We start from the raw sequence: 22,267 nt of genomic DNA, 5'->3' as shown, positions 1-22,267 counted from the left end.
ATCTCATGTTTGATGCATTAGTGTAAGTCACCAAGATATAAAGATGTACTTGAATATCTGAAAAAAATTGTTAGACTGAAATATTGTAATTAAAAGGATCATGGGAGATTGTAGGAAATCTCTGCATTTGAAGTTGCAAATAAAATGATAATAGCTTTAATAATTTTATATTATTGCAGAATTTGCTAATTTAGGCATCAAGATCCTAGTATATAAGTGAGAGAAAATATGATAGATTAAGAATATGAAAATAAATATGAATAATAAATGCAGGAAAATACCTACCCATGTACTTATTACAAAGTTACGAGTAAAATGATTTTGCAGTTTTTTCACTGTATTAAAGGAATTAAATTTTTTTAGAAAGAAATCTAATATTGGCAAGATAAGCCATGATCAACACCAAACACTTTTGGAATGTAACACCAGGAGTATATGCTGAGAGTCACAATACTGTTCAGATATTTCACTAATAAGGAATTTAGGAAATAAATATTGTGCTAATTATAAGTCATAGATATAGAAAAAATGACTTAAATAGGACACAATGTAAAATATCATGTTTTCTTTAAATAGTTTTTTTTTGAGGACTCTAAAACAATTGTCCAATAGAACTTTCATGTTGATGAGAAGTTCTGTAATTTGCACTTCCCAATATGGTATCTATTAGGCACATGTGAACACATGAAATGTGGCTAAAGCAACTGAGGAACTTAATTTTACATTTCATTTAACGTTATTTGCACTGAAATACTCATGTAGGGCTAGTGACCATGGTATTGGACAGTGCAGTGCTAGAAATACAGAGAAATGTTAGGTGGAAAAAAATAAATTGTTAGTAATTTAGTAATTGCCAAAAAATTAATAAGTTTATATGACGTGATTACAAGTATGTAAATTCGGGATCCCTGGGTGGCGCAGCAGTTTGGCGCCTGCCTTTGGCCCAGGGCGCGATCCTGGAGACCCAGGATCAAGTCCCACGTCGGGCTCCCGGTGCATGGAGCCTGCTTCACCCTCTGCCTGTGTTTCTGCCCCTCTTCTCTCTCTCTCTCTCTCTCTGTGTGACTATCATAAATAAATAAAGAAAAAAAATAAAAAAAGCAAGTATGTAAATTCCTGTATGTACATAAGGAGAATAATACTCAGAATTAAAATATCTGTGTTAGGATTGGAGGAAATGGGTGACTTTTTAAAAATGCTGATTTAAAACATCAGTTGAAAACAATACATCACTCTAGCATTATGCTGCTCAGTATAATAACCACTAGCCTGATGTGGCAATTTTCATTTAAATTAATTTAAATTAAGTAAAACTAAAAATTCAGTTCCTCAGTCACACTAGCCACATTTCAAGTGCTCAGTAGCACACATAGCTAATGTTTACCATTTAGACAGAGGAGATATAGAACATTTCTACCATTGCAAAAAATGCTGTTGTATAGATTTACAGAGCTGATAAAAGAATGTACTGCAACGAGTCATTGATTATGTATTAGTCAATAATTTCTAAGAGCACAAATGAATTAAAACTGGAAAGTGGTTTTAGTAAAAAGTGTAAGGAACAGTATCATAAGACCTTATACTTGTAACTTAGATCAGCACTCCATAAAGTATGGGCTGCCAACTAGTTCTGATTATATCATTCCATGACTAAATGCTTCATCTCAATTTCATACTTGTTTAGCAACATTTATAGCAATACGATAGTTATCTGTCATGCAAGCACATCACCTATCTTATCTCATTGAACTGATCTAGTTATTAATGAAGCTGCCTGTAGAATTCTATGTAGTATGAGCTGAGTATTAGCTGTGAGCAGTAGTCCACGAGTATGGATTCTCAATGGGAATAAAAACAGTTCTTTACTACAAATGATTTCACCCATATGTGAAGTTTAAGAAACAAATCAAATGACCATAAGGGAAGGGGGGAAAAAAGAGGGAAGCAAACCATAGAGATTCTTAATGATAGAGAACAAACTGAGGGTTTATGGAGGTGGGTGGGGAATGGGCTAGATGGGTGATTGGTATTATGGAGGACATTTGTGATGAGCACTGGGTGTTATATACAACTGATGAATCCCTAATTCTACTCCTGAAATCAATATTACACTGTAGATTAACTAGAATTTAGTACAAATTTGGGGAGAAAAACAGTACTATAGGCAGGATGAAAAACAGGTCAAGAGGAAAAAGAGAAAGGCTGCTCAGGGCAATTTTGTAAGGAACTTAAGTTGTTAGTATAGCATAATAATATAGTTGCAAGTGAAATTAAAAATTGAACACTAAATATCTGAACATGATAGACTTCATCCCTCCTTGCTGTAGAAACAAGGCAAAAGATTCATTCTTCAACAGTGTGAATAAGGATTGTAAAGGAATTCTTCCTAGTCAATGCCTCTATTTTAGGTTCCCTCTTCTCCTCCTGCGCATGGAGGGGATCCAGCCAGCTAGCAGAATCTTTTTCTTTTAGCAGAATTTCCAACTTCACATTTTCCTTTACCCCTTCTAAGCTCCTTTTGGCATACTGTTACACTTAGTTCTTTGTAACTCTTTTCATATCTTCCCCACAAAGTTTGTTTCAGAGGCTTGTAAAATGTCCAAAATGGGAAAATTGTTTTAGACTGAGCTTCTCATGCTTTGTTTTAAAATTTCCCCTTTTCAAGTTTATGCTTGATTCCCTGATACAAGACATTCAATTGAATTATTTGTGAAATGTGGAAAGCTTTTTACTACTGTAATTAAGGTATAATCTGTCAGCTAAACCGTTGTTTTAATGATACAGGGTAAGCATAATCCTAGACTTACTACCTGTATTCTTATTGTGATTTTGGCAGTATATCATGAATGTCTGTTCCCTGAAATGAAATGCCCCTTATGGGCTGTCCAGTTTGTTTTGAGGACCAATTCCATATTTGTGGAATTTGGGGTCAAATGGAAGCAAGTACTAAATAATTGTTCTTTCTTCTGATTCTAGGGACCTTGCATTTTGGGTTAAAAATCATATTCAGTCCTTGAATATGACTGATTCAATATGAATCAGTCAATATGACTGATTAATCTGATTTTAGCATTCTTTTTCTCCTTAGTTTATCAAATTTGAAAAAGATTAGAAAACACTTGATGGAAATCAGTCTGTTTTCAATAACAGTCTATAAGTTACAGAAAAATAAATGAGTAGTGTTCAGCATTTCTTGTTTAAATTTTGTGTTTTTTGAGATTGAACAAATTGTACGTATTTATTTAAAAAATATATAAATATGCTGATAGAATGGCATCTTCTGATTTCATTGTAATATTTTGATTTGCTTTAGTTGAGCAGAATTCTAGATAATTATCACTTGGTTTACATAGTATAGTATCTTTAAAAGATGAAAAATAATGCTAATGTGTTAAGCATGTTCCTTCTTAGCTCTATTAATCTTACTTTATTTGATATTTGGTAATATGTTTTTAAGGTACAGTATATGATTCCTGATCTGAACAAAGTATTCCATTTCTTTTTAGGATTTGGGTTGTAATAATAGATTTATAGCATTTCTCATTAAGTATGTTAAGGTACAGCATTTAATATGTAAATAGAGTTTTATATTGCTAATATTATTTCTATTTATCATGCTTCAGACTCCTCAGAATATTTGTAGTTTTCTATTTTATTTTATGCAAGTTTTGACCTTGAGGATATTGACTGATGGGTTAATATTTTTCCTATTCCCTTTTTTTAGTGCTTATGTTTTAGAAACTATTTAAGGTTTTTTAGGTAATCAGTGTTTAAAAAACAAGCTAAAACCCTTTTCCTTTGCAAGCTTATATTCTAGTGGATTGCTTCATATATGATTCTGTGGCAATTAACACAACCAGAAGGCTAGTTTTCTATTGTCAGTAAATGCATTATGTCATTATTTGGAAATACAGAGATACAGAAAAATGGGGGGAAATTTCTTCTAACTCAGTGAGTCTCGCTCATTGTTCTGTGATGAATTTAGCTTTACTGATGTTTTTAATTGAATTTACAAGAATGATCATTTGTCAACCCAAGATTTCTCTGCATTTTTCTCAACTTCCCAACTGATAATTCAGTGCTGACATAAAGTTAAACTAGCCACTGAAGGTTTTAGGCTTAAGGAGTAGTATTTGGAGCATGCAATATTCCTTAGAGAAGATACTCTTTTTTTGAAGATGATAATGTGGTTTTGGAATACTCAGGATTTTATCTAATTTCTTTTTTTCAGAACCTACATTTTGTACTATAGGTAGATAAGCTTGAACCAGATGGTATGATCTCAGTATAATATTTTACTCTTCTCTCCTCCTTCAGGAAAATCTTTAACTTCCACCACAAGAAGATTAAAAAGAGGTCCCTCCTGCACCAAGAAAGATCTGCAGATCTTTTTCAGTGTTCTTGGAGGTGTGGGGTGTGAGAACTTGATCAGTTTGTGTCAACCACCTTGTTCTCTAAAGGTAAGCACTGTGTAGTGAGTGCACACTCATGAGCCCAAGCTCCTAATGCAGGTCTGGTTTTGGAATGCTCCATTGAGGATTTGAGGCCATCAGACTTCCTCATTCATAGACGGATGGCCTAGGCAGCCACTTGTGGGCAAGGCATCACACACGTACATCAAGAGATGGTTTTCCTTGTTTAGAAGTGAGGCATATCCTAGAGATGTATGGGTGGGGTTTTTTTGTTTTGTTTTGTTTTGTTTTAAATCCCAATTTTAATAAAACTTGTCTTCTAGTTCAGCCGGCATTTAAATCAGTTTAATAACTGCTATGGTTGATCCCTCATCAAGAACTCTTCTTGGATGTCTTCAGGTTTACATTCAAGAATTTTGAAGCAGTGATAGCGGTTTAAGCAGTCTGGTGATTTAATAGCTTAAATTGATATAAACTACTCTGAAGAGTTGTTTTTATGATCTTTCTGAAGCTGTCTCTTACCTTCAGAGAAAGTTTCTTAAACCATTTTTTAAATCTGTATTAAGATTCAGAAAGTATGGAAGCAAAGACCTTCTTAATCTTTAGTAAGTATATGATCATAAAATTGCTTATGGCAGATCCTAATTGAAAAAAGTTACTTAAAATGAGAGGTATTTTTCCTATCTTACAGCTTTTCCCTATCTCTAGGAAATAAAGAAATATACATTGTTGGTTCCATAAGACAAACCTCATAAAGGACAAATAAATTAGTGTCTCACTTTTACTTCTACTAAACTCTAATATCAGAAAACCTTATTGTTCTATCATACAGTGTATTGACACCTCCCAAAAAGACCAGCTCTAAATTAAATTGTCATTTGAATACCATTCGTTGACTATGAAGAAGAACAGGAGCATGTTGATTTTGAAAATGTCAAGATTAAAAGTAGGTTAGCATTAAATAAGATAATTTGGGCTGCCACCAAGAGATTAAACGTCTAACAAAACATTCGTGTTGTAGTCACCAGGATACTATAGTATTGACAATGATGATTTAAGGTGCTGATGAAGAAATTAATTAGTATACATCTAGTTTCATTTATCTTTTTTTTTTTTTCCTTAAAGTGACCTTGGAAACTTTAGTTCTAAAAGATGTGAACTTCTAGAATGAAGCATTAAATTTGGGAGAAATCTGTTGATTTTTATCTAGTAGCTCTATCTTTGGTTTATGATAAATTTTATTGTCTTTTTAAAATAATTATTCTTCCTATATCTGCATAATAAAAGATATTAAGGAGGAAAAAAAAAACCCTTTGCATTTGCTGTTAGAATGGGGAAAAAATGGAGCTGAGACTTTTTTTGGAAAAACTTTGAGAACCAGTTTACTGTTTTGTTATGAAAATAGTTGAGGAATTAGAACTGGTCTTGCTGTTGTAACTGTCAGCAACTTTAAAATATTTAAATCTTCAAAGTAGGTATGATATAGCTAATATAGTGAAGATGTAGAGATTACTGTGTATTTGGAAATAACCTATATATAATTCTTTTGAACTTTTATTTGTCAGAGTATGTTAAACATTTTTAACTTTTATAATGGCATGAGACAGAATAGATGAATGCATTAACTCTTTGAGCCAGTTTAGAAAAAAATTTGAATTGAAAGTCAAACCAACTGAAAATGTAAGGATATAAGAATAACTAAATAGATTATTATGTGGTGCCTAGACTAAAGCATTATTGTAGCTGAATTTTTTAAATAAAAAAACTACCCCATCTTTTTAAAAATGAGTTGTTTTACAATAGTATTGGCAATATATTTTATAAAAAGAAAAATTTATTTCACCACATTGCAACTAGTGTTCTAATTTCAAATAAGTTATGTAGCATGGATATATATAATGGGGACCACTAAGATCTTGCCTTCTGTATCTAGGGTATGAAAAATAAGATCTTTTTTAAACAATTCTTATTAATAACATAAGACTTCCATTCATATTAGGCATTAAAGTAAACTATTGTTCTTTGATTTTTATAACATATGGAAGTGAAAACCCAACATATTGGCACTAAGGAATTCATCTCTTGGAAATGGAACTAGGATCTGTTATGTATACATATGCACATTTAATCATATACACATATACATCCTAGTATTTATTTCTTCTTTTGAATTATGTAAGAATGATTTGTCAAAGATCAGGTTTCTGATTTGTCTTTCACTAGCACTTAGATGTCAGGTTTTGTTTTTATTTTTAAAGAGTCATAGCTAATCCATGGAAACTGTCCCTACTAGAAATTTAGTTTCTTTGACATAATCATACTCCCTACCTATTCTAATAGCTAAAGGGAGGTAAGAGAGGCAGCTCTATGTTTACCAGTATTGATATTGTTTTTGCCAGTATTGATATTTTAGAGAAAGAACAAGGGCATTTTAGCCCAGCCCTCTCCTTAGAGCCATCTAGTCCAACACTCTTCAGTAAAAATATAATACAAACCACAAATACATATATAGCTGTAAGTTTGTTTTGTAGCCACATTAAAAAGGGAAAAAGAAAAGCGAAATTAATTTTAATTACATTTAAATAACCTAATATATCTAAAATATTACTTCAACATGTAATCAGTATAAAAATTTATGAGACATTTTACTTTTATTCAATGACGTATTCAAAATTTGATGTGTATTTTACACTTACAGAAAATTGTCTATTGAACTAGCCACATTCAAGTACGCAACAGCCACATGTAGCTAATAGCTACTGTATTAGTGCAGATCTACACCAAGAGTGAAGCTCCCATTTTTAGCCTCATCCATGCTGAATTCCACTGGGTGACTCTGTAAGCTACCCTTACCCAGGTTTAGAGTCGCCAGATTTAGCAGAAAACAAAAAAATCAAGAACAAAAAGCAGAATACCCAGTTTAATTTGAATTTCTGGTAAATAACGAGTAACTGTTCAGTATAATTGTCACCCATGCTATACTTGGAATGTACGTAGGAAAAAAAATGTTTATTTGCAATATAGATTAAACTGGGTGCCTGTATTTTATATGGCAATCCTATGCTGGTTTTAACTAAGTAGAAGACATCATCAGGCTTCCTAGATACTTGTAGGACTAGAGGGTAGAGAATCTCTTCCTCTGCAGGGAATTTTGATAACCCCCTCAAAATCAGCATGCAAACCAGAAACTATCTACAGCCCGTTTCTTTGTAATTCTCTAAGATATTTAAGACAGAAGATGGGTTTTTATCGTGGAAACTCAATCCTTAAAATTTAAACATTATAAATCTAAATTATTACATTAAGCTTAAAGGTTTATAAAATTTTATGGCTTGTGTGATTAGTTACTTGAGTTTCTAAAATAGAAATTATCTAAAGCATATTGCTAGTATCACCTCTTATGAAAAACATTTTACCCTTGATAACAGTCTTGGCAGTTTTCAGGGTCTTAGCTATTTCAAGTTAGTTTCTTACCATTGGTGCCCACTGCAGCTATCACATCATCTCGAGTTGGCAAGCATTAACACAAAATATTAGGATGCTAAATGCCAAGATAAGACTTATTTTACATGGCAAGTATTTAAGTACTTGTAATTCTGTGCTCTGGTATTGATCATTGGACCCTGACACAGTCGACAGCCTGAGGGCTTCTTTTTCAGAAGAACAGCTTTCATCCTTATTTTTTAACATTCTTAATGTTCAAGTTTTAGCACCATTTTGAAGCATGTAACAGTTTCTATAGTAGTAGATCTATCCCTCTTAACCTCTAAAAAGGAGACCATTTATAATTCGTGTTCTCTAAGGACAGTAATTACACCAGCTCCACACTCCCTCTCAGGGGGAACACTTGCCTTCACGAGGTGAATGACTTTAGGTAACAGGTCTGCATTACCAGCAAGGCAGATAGATCCAGCCGCCAGTGCGGTTTGCAGTTTAGCAGTTCAGTTTAAGCTATGGCGCATTCCAAATCCATTCATGCTTAGGAGAATGTACCCAAGAGTGTGGATATGTTTATAATTACTGCATTTCCTTCAGAGAACAAGAATTACAGGTAAGGTTTGTTTTAATGTGTTGGTTTTTTTCTTTTTTGCAGTGATCCAAAAATTATTTTTATATAAGAAATTTAAGGATCTGAAAGTATTACTCTTTTCCTGAAACAGTCACCTAAAAAGTCTCAAATATAGCCTATGTTATATAATAGTTTTCTTCCTCAGTCTAAGAAGGAATTGAACCTGGAAAGGAGGGGAGTGGGAAGAGACAACTTATTGTCATTTGAAAGCTGTGAATATCACACATTTTCATGTCTAGAAATATCCAGGTTTATGTAAGAATCTTACTTTGCCTAACTTCTAAGGTCTGAGGTATGAATTATTTTGTCAAATTAACACCTACATCTATATATAGATAAGGTGTTCAGCCTTTGTGAGTTAATATCTTTAACAGCAATGAGTAAATTTCTGAATTGTGTTTGGGTTTTCACTTTTATTCTCAAGACTGACTTCCTTTGGTTTAAAGATTTTAACCTTATTTCTGAAACCAAAATTTAAAGCTGTAAAATATCTTAAAATGTAGTTCCTTTTTTTTACCCAGTGATGTTTGGATGAACTTTAAAGGGTCTGTGAATCCCCTGAAATTATAATAAAATTTCACATGTATGTGTATTTTGCTGGGAAGAGTGTACATAATTTTCATCCTATTCTTGAAGGGTTTTGCAACAAAAAATTTGGTTAACAGCCACTGATAAGTCTAACACTATCACTTTACTGATAAGCTGAATTTTAAAGAATACGTTATTTGCCTTTACTCATTTGAAATTTAATACTTGTAAAAAGTATAAAGTTTGGTTCTAAAAAAACATTGTACTTGTTTTTAGAAGGAAAAGTTTTACCTTGAATTAATTAAATTTGAGAATATCAGCCTAACGGGGAGCAGTTTATTTGCTACTAGTTTCTTCCATTCTACCCTTTGACTGTAATCTTTACCAGCTGTTACATAAAAATGGCCCCTCAGTAAAGAGTGAGACTATTCTTAAAGATCAGTTAAAGAAAAAATGAATTATCTATTATAATTTGATTCCTACTTTTTTTCCTCTTTTCAAATCCCTTATTCAAAGAGAGTAAAACTCAAGAAAATAGGCAAATAATGTTATTTTGAGAATATTAAAAAAGCAGTTAATTGCTTTAATTAACATCACACTGAGCAGTGTTGCCTGAGACTCCTTCTAGTTCTGTCTCTAAAGAAAGTCTACAGTAGACTGTACATACTTCACGTTTTTCTGTGATGAGAGTATTTTAAGGTCATTCATTTTTTTATTAGAAGATGTTTTATTATTACAGTAGAATTTTAGTAAGTAATCAAATTCTATATTAAGGAAACTAATACTTTTTCAAATTAAAGGAAATACCTTTTTTTACTTTTTTTTTTTCTTTCTGGTAGCCACGAAAGTGTGCCTAATTCAGGATGTAATGAATTTATACCATTTTTGAAGTTAGAATGAAGAGAAATTTGAGGGATGATTCACAAAAAAGCGGTCATTCCCAAAAGCAGAAAACAGTAAGACAACTTAGGACACTACCTATATATTTTTTAAAGATTTTATTATTTGAGAGAGAGAGAGAAAGAGAGCGTGCACATATAAGCCGGGGAAGAGGAAGAGGGAGAACAGACTCCCATCTGAGTAGGGAGCCCAGTTCGGGCTCAATCCCAGGACCCCAGGATCATGACCTGAGCCGAGGCAGATGCCTAACCAAATGAGCCACCCTTATTTTTTATTTAAATTTAATATTTAATTTTAATATTTAATTTTTAATAATATTTAATAAGTAAATATTTAATAATTTAATTTTTCTTAAAGATTCTAAAATACATAATATAAAGCTCATTATAGAAAATGGTGTTGATTTCTGAAATAGATTACAGTTTTGATTCCCTTCCCTCCCTTTGGGAATTCTCAAAGTGATTATTTATCACTTATGCTCTTTTGCTTTGCTTTTGTAGAACCTAACCTTTCAAGAGAACCAGATTTGGTTTTTCATCCAAGAAGAACAGTTTGTATATGCTACCCAGTAAGCCATTTATGTTACTTTCTGTAGGTAATTGTAACAAATAAAAGTTGTATTTTTACTTTTAATTCATCAAATTATTTTATGTTTAAAATAGAAAAGCTTAATTTTTTCTTAGGAACATTTACAAATATTTAGAAATAGTTTTTCTTTAATTTGAGGTAGAGCAATTTTAAATATTCTATGCTTTCAAAGAAATTGATAAAATTAATTCACCTACTCAGTTCATTAAATCACTAGTACAAGTTTGGTTTACATGGCAGCTTAAAAATAATCCAACATCTGAACATAGATGAGTAGAAGTTTACTTAACAGTCAATTTCATATCAATTTCATTAACATAGATTATGGTTTAAAATAGAAGTTTCAAAAAAAATAGAAGTTTCAAATAAACCAAAATAATTAAAAGTAGCCTCTGCATGCCTACATGCATGGCTTATATCTTTCTGTGTATAAACAATTTAGCATTTAACTCTTTTCAGTTCATGTGTCAAAACTCTTTAACAGTTTCACTGTTTATACTGCAGTACATAGACTTTGAAACTGCCACAACTGCTTTTCATATTCTTGTTTAGGAAATAAATTTATTCCATCAGTCATCAAACATATAGAAAATTATGAGAATAGAGTGGTAGATAAAATAAATTCCCTGCACTCCTAGAAACTATAGCTTGCTAAAGATGTGTGATGGAGTGGTATGAAGAAGATAGGATTCTAACCTAATCTGGGGGTCAGAGAAGACTTCTTTGCCAAAATGAAATTTTAACTGAACCTGAAGCATTCTTAGGGGTTGTCAAACAAAATGGGAAGGCAGAATAAGCATACGTGAAAGCCCTGAAGGAAGAAATAAGACACAATGAAGAGAAAATACTTAGGAGAGAGGGAAAGGATCTTTAAAGTATCTTTAAAATCATTATCAGATATTTGGCCTTTGGGCTTTAGCTTAAGAACAGTGGGAAGACATTGAACATTGTATTTTATTTTTCCTAGAATTTTTAATGAAAGCATAATAATACAGTAGAAAAGTGAGCATATCATAAGTATATTGCTCCATGAATTCTCACAAGGTGAATACTCCTATGTGACCATCACCCAGATGAGGAAACAGAACAGCATCAGCCCCTAAAAGTTCCCTGTCCTTTTTCCTTCCAGTGAGTTTTGCTACCCCACCCACAAGGACACCTCTCACCTGACTTCTTACTACATAGATAGTATTGCCTATATTGTACTTTATATAAACGGGGCCTTACAGTATATGCTCATTTCAGAGGAGTGAAAGAAGTCAGACACAATATTCTGATTTTGAGATTTGCCCATATTACTGATAATGGTTGCTGATTAGTCTTGTGGCTATATGCCTCATATCAATGTACCGTGAGACTTGCCACATCTGCCCCATGAAGGATAGAAAGATGTGAAGTCAGCAAGTTTCACAGTAAGTCCAGGGGAGAGATAATGGGGTTTGAGCTGGTGTGGTGACAGTAAGGATGAAGAGAAGTGGGCACATTAGAGAGAGATTTAGGAGTAAGAATTTTTAGCGCATGCAGATTAATTAAATGAGCTGAGGAATACAGAGACACCAGGATGACTCATGGGTTTCTGACTTGAGCAGGAGTGGGTGGTGGTACCCTTTAAGTCCAAACACTGGAGAGGAATGGATTGTATGAGTTTTAGTGGTAGAAGGGGATAATGAGGTTAGCATCCATATATTTGAGGTATGAACCATTGCACAGGTCTGCTTTGTACAGCTAAAGACCTGTTTATTAACTGAATGAATGCATGACTTGACATTCATTAATAACGGCGCTAACAAAGAACTCTTATACTTGGGGAAAGTTGTAAATCTTATCTTCTCACTATCTCTTGTTTTACAAATTTCATAAGGTACGGTTTCTAATGTTTGTAGGCATGGTTTTGTCCTATCATATTTTTTTCCATATATCTGTATGTATAGTTATATTTCCCCTACTGTACTGCTAACAACATGCATGTGAAGTCATATCTTCCCATACATATGATATAAAAGGCATTGTAATGCCTCCGTACTTTAAAAATTGTGCTTCTATCATTATAATCTTGAATTAGTGTACAATAGCCACACTTTAAAGTGAGTTTATTCATATGGAATGATTGGCAACATTTAAAGTGACTGCAATAAATATTCATTAAATTTTGGTAGAGGAAAGGAGTGATAAAAATGAGGTGAAACCTGAAGCCTAAGCACAAGACTAAGTAGGGAGCTGCAGAGAATCTTAGATGTCAGGAAGCAGAATGAAAGCTCCTGGTTTTAGAGGGATGAGATACTAAAGGGGCTAGATGGGAATTATGAAGTAGGAACTCTGCGTACTTTGCAGTGCTGCCTGGGACTGATGCCCTTGGGAAATTTTATGGGAAGAGGAATACTGGATATAGCACTGAATTAATAAGCAAATGCTTAGCACATAGTGGAATACTTAATAGACTTGGCAGTTTACACCACTAAGTTATGATTTAGTGTTCTATTTAGCCCACAAAATTTGAACTAAAAGCATTTTATCATGTCCATGGAAAACACCAGTAAGCAATCATGATCATAATTTTCAGTTTATGGGATTTTCCCTAGCTTTAGGATCTGTCACTGTTTATTCTGTGTTTTCAAAATTAAATACTCCCATTTCACTTCATGGAGTTGGGTTTTTGATTTTTTTTTTTTTTTGGTTTGGTTTCAAATTTTTGCCAAATCAACATTTATATAGGGAAATCAAACCAGTACTTTTTAAAGCCATTGGAGTTGATTAATTTATTCAATATACATTTATGAAAAATATCCCATATTTGTAATAGCTTTATAGCCTAGGATAATGATGCAAAAGAAGTATTTCTGCCTTTTGTTACTGGCACAATAGTTGGGAGACTAAACATACAAAAACAGTGTGATAATGCAAATTATTATTGGATTAACTGAATAGTGTTGTAAAACCAGTGCATTCAGGGGAAAAAAAGTTATGCTATCAGAGAAGAAATGATGGAGGTGGTAGAATTTAATTTTGGTCCCAGTGGATAAGTAGAATTTGAGTATGTGTGGCAAGAGCATTGCAGGCAAGGGTGCCATCATGAGAAAAGTACAGAAATAAATATGGCATATATTGGGCACAGTGAGAAACTGGCCAGACTGCAGCAGAGACACAGACTGTGTGTGGAGAGACAAAAACGTTTCATTAAGACCATGTTGTAAGAAGCTTTGAGTTACTCAAACATCCACCAGCAATAAGAGTGTGGATTGTTGTGTTGATTTTTAGATTATATATAGTATAATTTTACTTGTCATTATGTGGTAATTCCTTAGATTTTTATCTTTTTAGAAACTTCATTTAAGGTTACCTGCTGGGGTAAAGTGATTGAAGAATCTTCACCTAAGATCTGTGGATTAGTTTCAGGGAGTCTGGATTTCTCTAAAATTAAGGCAGAAGTTTGGATATATCTCTTTTCTGGAGGAAGAGTCCATTACCTTTATCAGAGTCTTAAAGGATCTGACAAGCCAAAAGCAGTTAATAAAACAGCTTTTGCTCTCCTGACTTAAAATATTTTTAATCTAATTCCTTTCTATATAAATAATCGTAATATAGGAAAAATAGGAGAATTAAAACATATTAAATGTTATTGGACATTTTTCTTTCACGATTTACAGGTACAGTAATTAAGAGTTAAATAGTATCAATTTGGATTCATTATGTCATCAGAGATTGTGGCTATATTCTAAGTTTTGTAGCTTTCAGTAAAAGAACTACTAACTTGATTTTTTAGATACAAGCATATTTCTGAGCATGCTACTTCAAGTAGAAATTTCTTCCCATTTTTGGAAAAAATATATATCTCCTTTCTATAGAATATAAAGCATTTTAAATAAATGTCCAACTTTAATCCTGAGATGTGACTCACCTGGGTCATGTCTAATCCTTTATACAGCAGTTTAAAGCAAGAGTCAACAAATTATAGCCCATGGGCCAAATCTAGTCTTCAGCTTCTTTTTATATGGCCCACAACTTAAGAATTATTTTTACATTTTAAAATAATAAAATAAAGGATGGTAAGTGATTAGGATTGAAGATTGAAAAAGAAGCATACTTAAGAGAGACAGTTTAGCCCTCAAAGCCTAAAATGTTTACTTTTTAGCTTTCTTGCCAATCCTTGGTTTAAAAGTAGTTTATTTTTTATGCTCTTCCAAATACATATGTTATGCTACAAGAGGATACATTGCTTGTGGATGTTTTAGGAGTTGGGCATATATTTGTAGAGTTCTAGCAGAGTTGATTAGGTAAGATAATCATAGCAGGGTATTCAGCTTTTTAAATTCTGCAGTGAAAGTATATGGACAAAATGTGGACTTAGTGACCCATTTCAAAGGACTATGTGAATATAAAAGTAGATTTTGTTCTTCACAAATACATAGTGCAGCAACCACAATACAGATCCTCATTGATAAATATTAAAATATGATCTTCACCTTACCCTAAAAATATAATCTTTACTTTTGAAGATACCATTTACATAAAGCAAGTATATTGTATAAAGGAAAAAGACAACATACATTTAACTGATAACTTGTTGGGCAGGGCAGTTGCTATAAAGTGTATTATTCATTGGTTTATTCATTAAACTTACCTTTGAAACTGTTAAATATATTTTTGACTTTTTAATTATTAATATATGAGATACTGTGATTCCAACTTTTAGATAAATATTGAAATATTCTTATTAATGGACAACAATTAGGGCAATTCTGACTTCTCTCTCCTGCATTATTATTTTTTCCTTCACCACCAGATCTTTTTCATCAACATAGAAAAGTATTGGATTTTTTCATCCGTCTTATAAAAAGTTCTTGTTTCCACTTCTCCCTCTGTGTACTCCCCTATGTCTTTCTATTTACAACCAATCTATTTGATAGAATTGTCTGTGCTCTAAATTCATTTTCTGTGACCCTTGCCATGGCACCAAAACTGCCCCCGTTACTGACCCCTGTGCTGGTCACTTCCCTATCCTCGTCTTACTTGACCTACCTGGCAGCAGCACCAAGCACTTTATTTATTTATAAGGCTTTCAGTTACTCCACTCTCCAAATTTCTCCTTCTCTGGCTAATACTCTAAATCTCTTTTGCTGATTCCTTCTTACTTTCCAATCTCTACCTTGGTAGTGCTCCAACATTTGGAATTTGGGCCTCTTTTTTCCCCCCATATTTACTCCCTTGATGATCCCATCCAATACCGTGGCTTTAGATGACCATCCATTTGCTGATGAGCAGAAGTCATTTAGCTTTCTCAAAATATAATGTAGTGAACTGAATTCACCAGAACTCCCCCACCCCCAGGTTTTCCCCTCTCAGTAAATAGCTGCATCCTTTTGATCAACCTTGGTGTCATCCTTGATTCCTAGCTTTCTTTTACCCCATGCCTAATAATTCCCCATATCTCTGTCTTTTCTCTCGTCTGTGCCCTTAATATATACTTAAAATTTAGTACTCATCACCATTCCCACAGCTATCTCTGTGATCCAAGTCATCTTCACATTTTGCCTGTGTTCTTATAAAAAGCTTCCTGTGATTGGTCTTCATGCTGTTCCTACTCATGATTTTCTTCAATCAGTTTTTAATACAGCAGGTAGAGTTAGTATATTAAAATATAAGTCATGTCACTTCCTGATGAAAACCCTGCACTGACTTTTCATCTCTATGAAAACAAGAGCCAGAGTCCAAGAAATGGCCTCCCAAGGTCTATCCCCTGGGCCCCTGTTACTCCTAGACTTTCAACTACTTTTTCCCCCCAACTAACTGTGCTCTGGTTGTACTGACCTCTTTGCTGGTCTTGGGATCAGGCAAGTTCTTGCTTTAGAAGATTCACACTGGCTCTTCTCTCTACCTGTAACGCTTTTCCCTATTACCTGTACAGCTCAGTCTCTTAATCACAATGGGATTTTTATTCAAGCCAATTTAGTCTTTCCTTAGCCACTCAATCTAAAATTTTATAATTCCCCTAAACCACTATAATTCTCCTTCCTCCTATATGTTTCTTTTCTTGTAAGCCTTATTGCCATCTCCCATCCCATATTTTACTTCCTTTTCCTGTTTATTTTCTTCTATCTTCCACTAGAATGAAAGGGAAGGATTTTGTTTGCTTTGTTCACTATTCTATTCTCAGCACATAGATGTATAGTGCTTGGCTCATGTTTTTCACTCAGTATTCGTTGAATGAATGAATGCAGTTGAAAATTGACAACACAAAAAATTTAAAAATAACTCAGGGATTTTGAGAGCCCTTGGATCATTTAATAAGTGTTCAAACATTTCAGTAGATAGCATGCATGAAACTAAGGTGTTAGAATATGTATAAATTGATATTATAACATAATTAAGTTTCTTCTTTGAACAAATCCTTGGTTTTGATTATTTGCTTATCCAATTTATTTTTTGAGCAATCCAGAGGGATCTTATATGCAGGGTTGGGGGGGGCAGGGGAAGAGGGAGAGAGAGAATCTTAAGCAGGCTCCAATGCCCAGCACGAAGCCTGACATGGGGCTCGATCTCATGACTCTGAGATGGTGACCTGAGCTTAAATCAAGAGTTGGACGCTTAACCAACAAGCCACTTGGGCATCCCTTACTTGTCCAATTTTATAAATGTAGAATGCTGAAAAAATAATTACTATTTGAAATTAAATATTACAATTTGAGTATGGTACAATGTGGATATTTATAAAAAATCTTTTTGTCATTAAAAGTATCGGTCATTTAGCGCAGTATGTCTTCCTTTCTTAGTTTTTAAGACTTTGAAATAATTTAGATTTGTAGAAGAGTTGCAAAAATAGTAAAAAGACTGTACTCTTCAGGACCCTTGTTTTATGTTTTATAAGTTTGCAAGCTTCCAAAAGCATAAGATGAATACTAATTAAGCCTGCCAGTGTAGTTTTTGTAAGGTTATTCCTTTTTAAAATAACCATTATAAACCACCAGATAGCTACGGTTTTCAAATGTTCATATTTTCTGTCTTGACTGCATGTGTGACTATTTTAAATAATTATAGTCATAATACGTATTTCATTTTTATTTTTTTTTCATTTTGATTCTTAAATATGACATCCATTTTCCATGTTTCATTGTAGTCTCCATTTTTATCTTTTAAAATGACTGATAATAGACCATATTGCTGATGTTTATTATTAATAAACTGTTCTCCTTTTGGAGGTTGCCATCCAGCATGGTGGCAGTAAGAATGGAAAAGAAAGCATAAATGCAAGTGGTAAGATTCGTTTCCTGGTAAATGTTGGATAAAGAGGAAGTAAAATAAATATTTGTACAAGATTGCTCCAAAGTATCCTGAGTAGCTAAGGAATATTGATCCTAAGAAAAGAATAGAGGATCAGAAAGAATTCTGTGAGTGGAAAGAGAGGTATTCTTGAAATGATATGTTTAGTACTACTGACCTAAGTGTCAGAAAAGTTTGATTAATCATGTGGGACCCTGGATAGCCATTCACTTCTTGAACTTTCAGTTTTGTCATCTGCAAAATAAGTATTGGACTACTAGAGGATTTCTGAAGGCTCTTCCAACTTTAGGACAATTGCTGTGTCTTGTGTTTTATTTGAACTTCATTCCTGTTTCTTCTCACTGTTTTCTAGTGACCTTTCAAGAAAGCTTCGGTTTATAATGAAAAGACCATGAAATGCTCAATCCTGAGTCTATTGGAGATTAAACATCCCTTAATACTGAAACACTTGACTTGACACAGGAAGTGCAGAGCTGCTGTTTCATTTTATCTTTCTCAGCCAGAACTTCTCATAGATCAGAATTTAGAACAAGGAAGATTGGATTAAGGCCAGACTTGGAAAAGGCACTCTGGAATTTTCTTTAAAACATACTTTGAGGGTTCTTAAACTGTTATTAGCTACCAGAAATCCCAATAACTTATTCAGAAAAAAAATTGACTGTAATTCAATTACATATTGACTAATGTAGTCAACTATAATGTCATGTAAATATGTATGTAAAATAAACATAATAAGTGTAATCTAGGGGAGCAGTATCCTATAGCAGAAAGATTATAGATTTTGGAATTAGTTTGGGTTCAAATATCACTCTTTTTACTGTATTGTGTCTCTTTAGACAGGTTGAAATGAAAAAGTAACAGTCATTGTTAGTATGTGTACTTAGTTAACACTTTTTCAAAATCTTACCTGTATGAAACACTTACTCTATATTTTTATCCTGTAATTAGGATCATATGTGTGTGTGAGACCTTAGGATTTCTACCATTCAATTTCTTGGCAGCTTTAAATGATTTGTCAAAACTAAAGAATTATTTTAAAAATTCTTATCCTACAGTTTCAGCACAGTTAGGTCTCAGATGGGATAATGCTTCTTTTTAAAGAAATGTTTGTTTCCTTATAAATGCCCATCTTGTACTGTTCTTGTAAGGACACTTGTTAGATTGAGACCATCATTCAATAAAATCACCGGAAGTATACTTTTAGGGGATTGGGTCATATAATGCAGAATGTTTTGTGATAGGAATCAGGAAGGCTTGTTTCCTTTTCTTTATAGATTATTGGTTATATTTTATAATGTTATACAGAGTGTTGCCATACCACATACAAATTATTATTTCTGGTGCCAGAGCCAGAAGAATTGCCCTAGGATTTAACTAGAGGAAGTTTCTTGTGGTTCTCAGTGGCCTCTTCCAGGAACTTTGGGCATCTAAAGAAAGGGGGATGTGCTTCACTGGCTTGATACATACTTTTTAAAGGAAGCCCAGAAAGTTCTTTATTCAAACATGTGGAGGAAGAAAGAGTAGTAAGTGAGGGAACAAGGTTCATACAGACATATCATGAGCTTCAAAACGAAGAAAAGATGGATGAAAATGATTTTTTGGTTTATCAAGAAAGATGTTAATCAGGAAGGCAAAATAGGAAAAGATGAAAAATTAAAAGGAAATTTTTTAAAGTCCCTAATACTTGGAATATATATTACATGAGCATAAAGGTTATTTATCTTCAAGAGAAAAGACAAGTTGAATACTAAAGAAGCATAGAGATGCAAATATTACTAATGCCAATGGTATACTATCAGAGTACCTATTATATGCTGGAAGTGATGAAACTGTCATAAGTTAGCTATGTTTTGAGACCAGATTTCTTTAAGAAACAGGCATATGGTTTTCTCTTATGTTGCATTCCTTTTATGCTGCATTTTGTACCTGGTGTGAGGTCAGTAGGTGTTGTGCACTCATGATTTCTCAATTCCTAAGATTTATTATACAGTGTTACTTACAGCATTTTTGGTGGTTCTTTTTAATCTGTTGTTGACCAAGAAATTATATTCAATCATAATTTCTCTCTCATATGTTTGATTATATTATTACTAAAAAGAGTAGATATAATATATTTATAAAATTGATTCTGTGTTTCTTCTAAGCTGCAATTAAACTATTCATTTGGTCTAGGGACCCTTTATAAATAAAAAAATACATGAAATTTAGACCATTTAATTTCAAATACCTTGTGATACATTTTGAAGACATACTAAGCCACTGGTTCTTAAACTTTAGATGCACCTGGATCACCTAGAGAACTTGTTTAAATGAAGGTTCATGGACCTTTCCCCCATTTTTTCTGATTTAGTAGATCTAGGCAGGGGCCCCAGAATTTCCAAGAAATTTCTAACAAGTTCCCAGATGGAACCGATGCTATTGTTCCAAGGACCATAGTTTGAAAGCCACTACACTTAATAACTGCGTAACTTTACTTGACCCCACCTCAACCAATTAAAAATTAATAATGTTTGAATTACATGTGTTAAAGCTTGTTTTGTGACTCTTTTTTACTGGGTTCTAGCAATAGAGTCAAAAAATGACCTTGTTCCAGGTAAACTAATTTCTTCTGCCATTTAAACACGGAAATCAAATCGTTCCTTTGTTTAGAGAAGAGTTATTTGTGTAAAATCTGGATGACTTTCTCTATTCTCTTGCATTTAAAAATTCTTGCATTTCTGAAACAAATATGAAAAAGTTCTTCAAAAGTAATTCTTCATATTAGTAATCTAGCTAGATCTGACAAAGTAAGACAAAGAGTATCTTACAGAATCTTGTTTATACTACTTCCTTTAAAATATAGCTGATATTTATGTATTGATGATTGTTTATTAGTATATTTTTTTATATTTGCTTTTATAAAGTTTATCTAAATAGCTACAAAAATATTTGAAATCTAGATACTTCTTGATATCTCTTAGGTTTTGCTTTAAATAAAAACGTGATGCTAATAATATGGTAAAAATCATGTTTTTGTAGAAATCCTATATTATTTTCTGAAATGATAACAACTTTTAAAATAGATGGAGGAAATATGGAAGGCACATTGCTACTGAAAATTCACATAGTGTTAAAGGGATAAACTCTGTAAGCATTGAGTATGAACAGACTGGCCTATATTTATTAAATACCTATTTAAATTATAAAAGATTCAATACATTATCCTTCTGGCATTTAAAAGTAAATCACATTCTTTTTAAGGGCAGGAATAGTGTGTTTGAAATACTTTATGTGATTGCAATTATATTTGAAGAGTGTATGTTAATAAAATCAATCATTGCTTTCCTAATTAAAAATCAGTCCCTTTTCTACAACCTTTTTATTTTTAACTCTTTTTTTTTATTTTTAACTCTTAAAGTTTGTTTCATTATAGTGATTCCCCTTGTTTCAGAAACATAAATGATTATTTATTTGTTAATAAATTTCAGGCTTCTGTTTATCTGTCTTTATACATTTTTTACTTTCCTATATATAGCACTTAGCCTGTGCAAGCAAGTATTAATTTACTTTAAAAAAATTAAAAGTGAAATTCAACCTCCTACTTGAGAGGATTTGTTTTTACCTTTGTAGAAAAAAAAATGTATTTGGTCATGTTTTAAGTTTACTTTGTGCTCACTTTCATGTATCACTTTGTTTGCATTTTGTGTTTGTATAGTTTTCTAGCAAGTTGATCTTTTTGTGGATTTATTACATACTATTCTTGTCCTGTAAGGACCAGGTTACAATTAAAATAACTCAAAGACCATTGAGAGGTATTGTGCTAAACAGAGGACCTTGCCTTTTATCATGTTCAGACTGCGTCTCTCCTTTTATTAGTCACTCTGAAGATAGTGGCAGTATCAGAGAATGAATATGATCTCAGCCAGAAGCCATGTGGTGGCTAAGAGGTGAAAGCAGATGTGGCTGACTTTAGAGGAAATAAGTCTTCAGCAGAAGACTGGGTGAGGGAGTGAAACAAGTCAAGGTCACATAGGGAAAAGAATAGGGATAGTTTCATGGACAGGTGATTTAAGTGGTCATTCAGGGCCCAACAGCATTTGGTTGAATGCTCTGCTGTAAACCATCTTTAAATTTTTAATAAGCAAACACGGGTCCTCCCAATATTCTCATTTCTCACTGGATCTCCCAAATGATATAGCTGATTGTGCAAATCAGTGAATAACAGAGGAGAAAAAGAAGCAGAGATTTCTTCTGTCTCCTGGTTCTTCATTCCTTTTCCCAGTATAGCCAGAATGGGAATTATTTTTAAAAGTATGACTTACAGGCAATGAAATATTATAGAAAATTAGCCTAATTTGAAAGTGATAATATATTTACTCACATCTGTACTTGATTCACTTCCCAAAGAATTGGGTAAGGGGAAGTAAGAGCTTTTAAATTTTTTTTAATAAAAATATCAAAGGTTTGGATCAAACTTCAATAGAGACTTTACCAAGTAAGTATACAGTATATATAG

At 33.0% G+C, this 22,267-nt stretch overlaps 1 protein-coding gene across 5 annotated transcripts in view; it reads left to right on the top strand.

Moving 5' to 3' along the window:
• ZEB1 (zinc finger E-box binding homeobox 1) overlaps positions 1-22,267 on the top strand; it is a 181,114-nt gene that overhangs the window by 54,499 nt on the left and 104,348 nt on the right. For 3 of the 5 annotated variants that reach the window (XM_038529893.1, XM_038529891.1, XM_038529892.1), the window contains 2 exons: positions 4,318-4,460; positions 10,410-10,477. The exons of the other annotated variants lie outside the window; for them this stretch is intronic. In XM_038529893.1, coding sequence (XP_038385821.1) covers positions 10,468-10,477 — 10 coding nt within the window. In that variant the 5' untranslated portion in view covers positions 4,318-4,460; positions 10,410-10,467. The remainder of the gene's footprint in view (positions 1-4,317; positions 4,461-10,409; positions 10,478-22,267) is intronic. 5 annotated transcript variants of the gene reach the window in all.

This window comes from Canis lupus, chromosome 2 (genome assembly GCF_011100685.1).
Source record: "Canis lupus familiaris isolate Mischka breed German Shepherd chromosome 2, alternate assembly UU_Cfam_GSD_1.0, whole genome shotgun sequence".
NCBI classification, from domain to species: domain Eukaryota; kingdom Metazoa; phylum Chordata; class Mammalia; order Carnivora; family Canidae; genus Canis; species Canis lupus.
The sequence above is the reverse complement of the archived record's forward strand: the minus strand, read 5'-3'. Positions and strand labels throughout refer to the sequence as shown.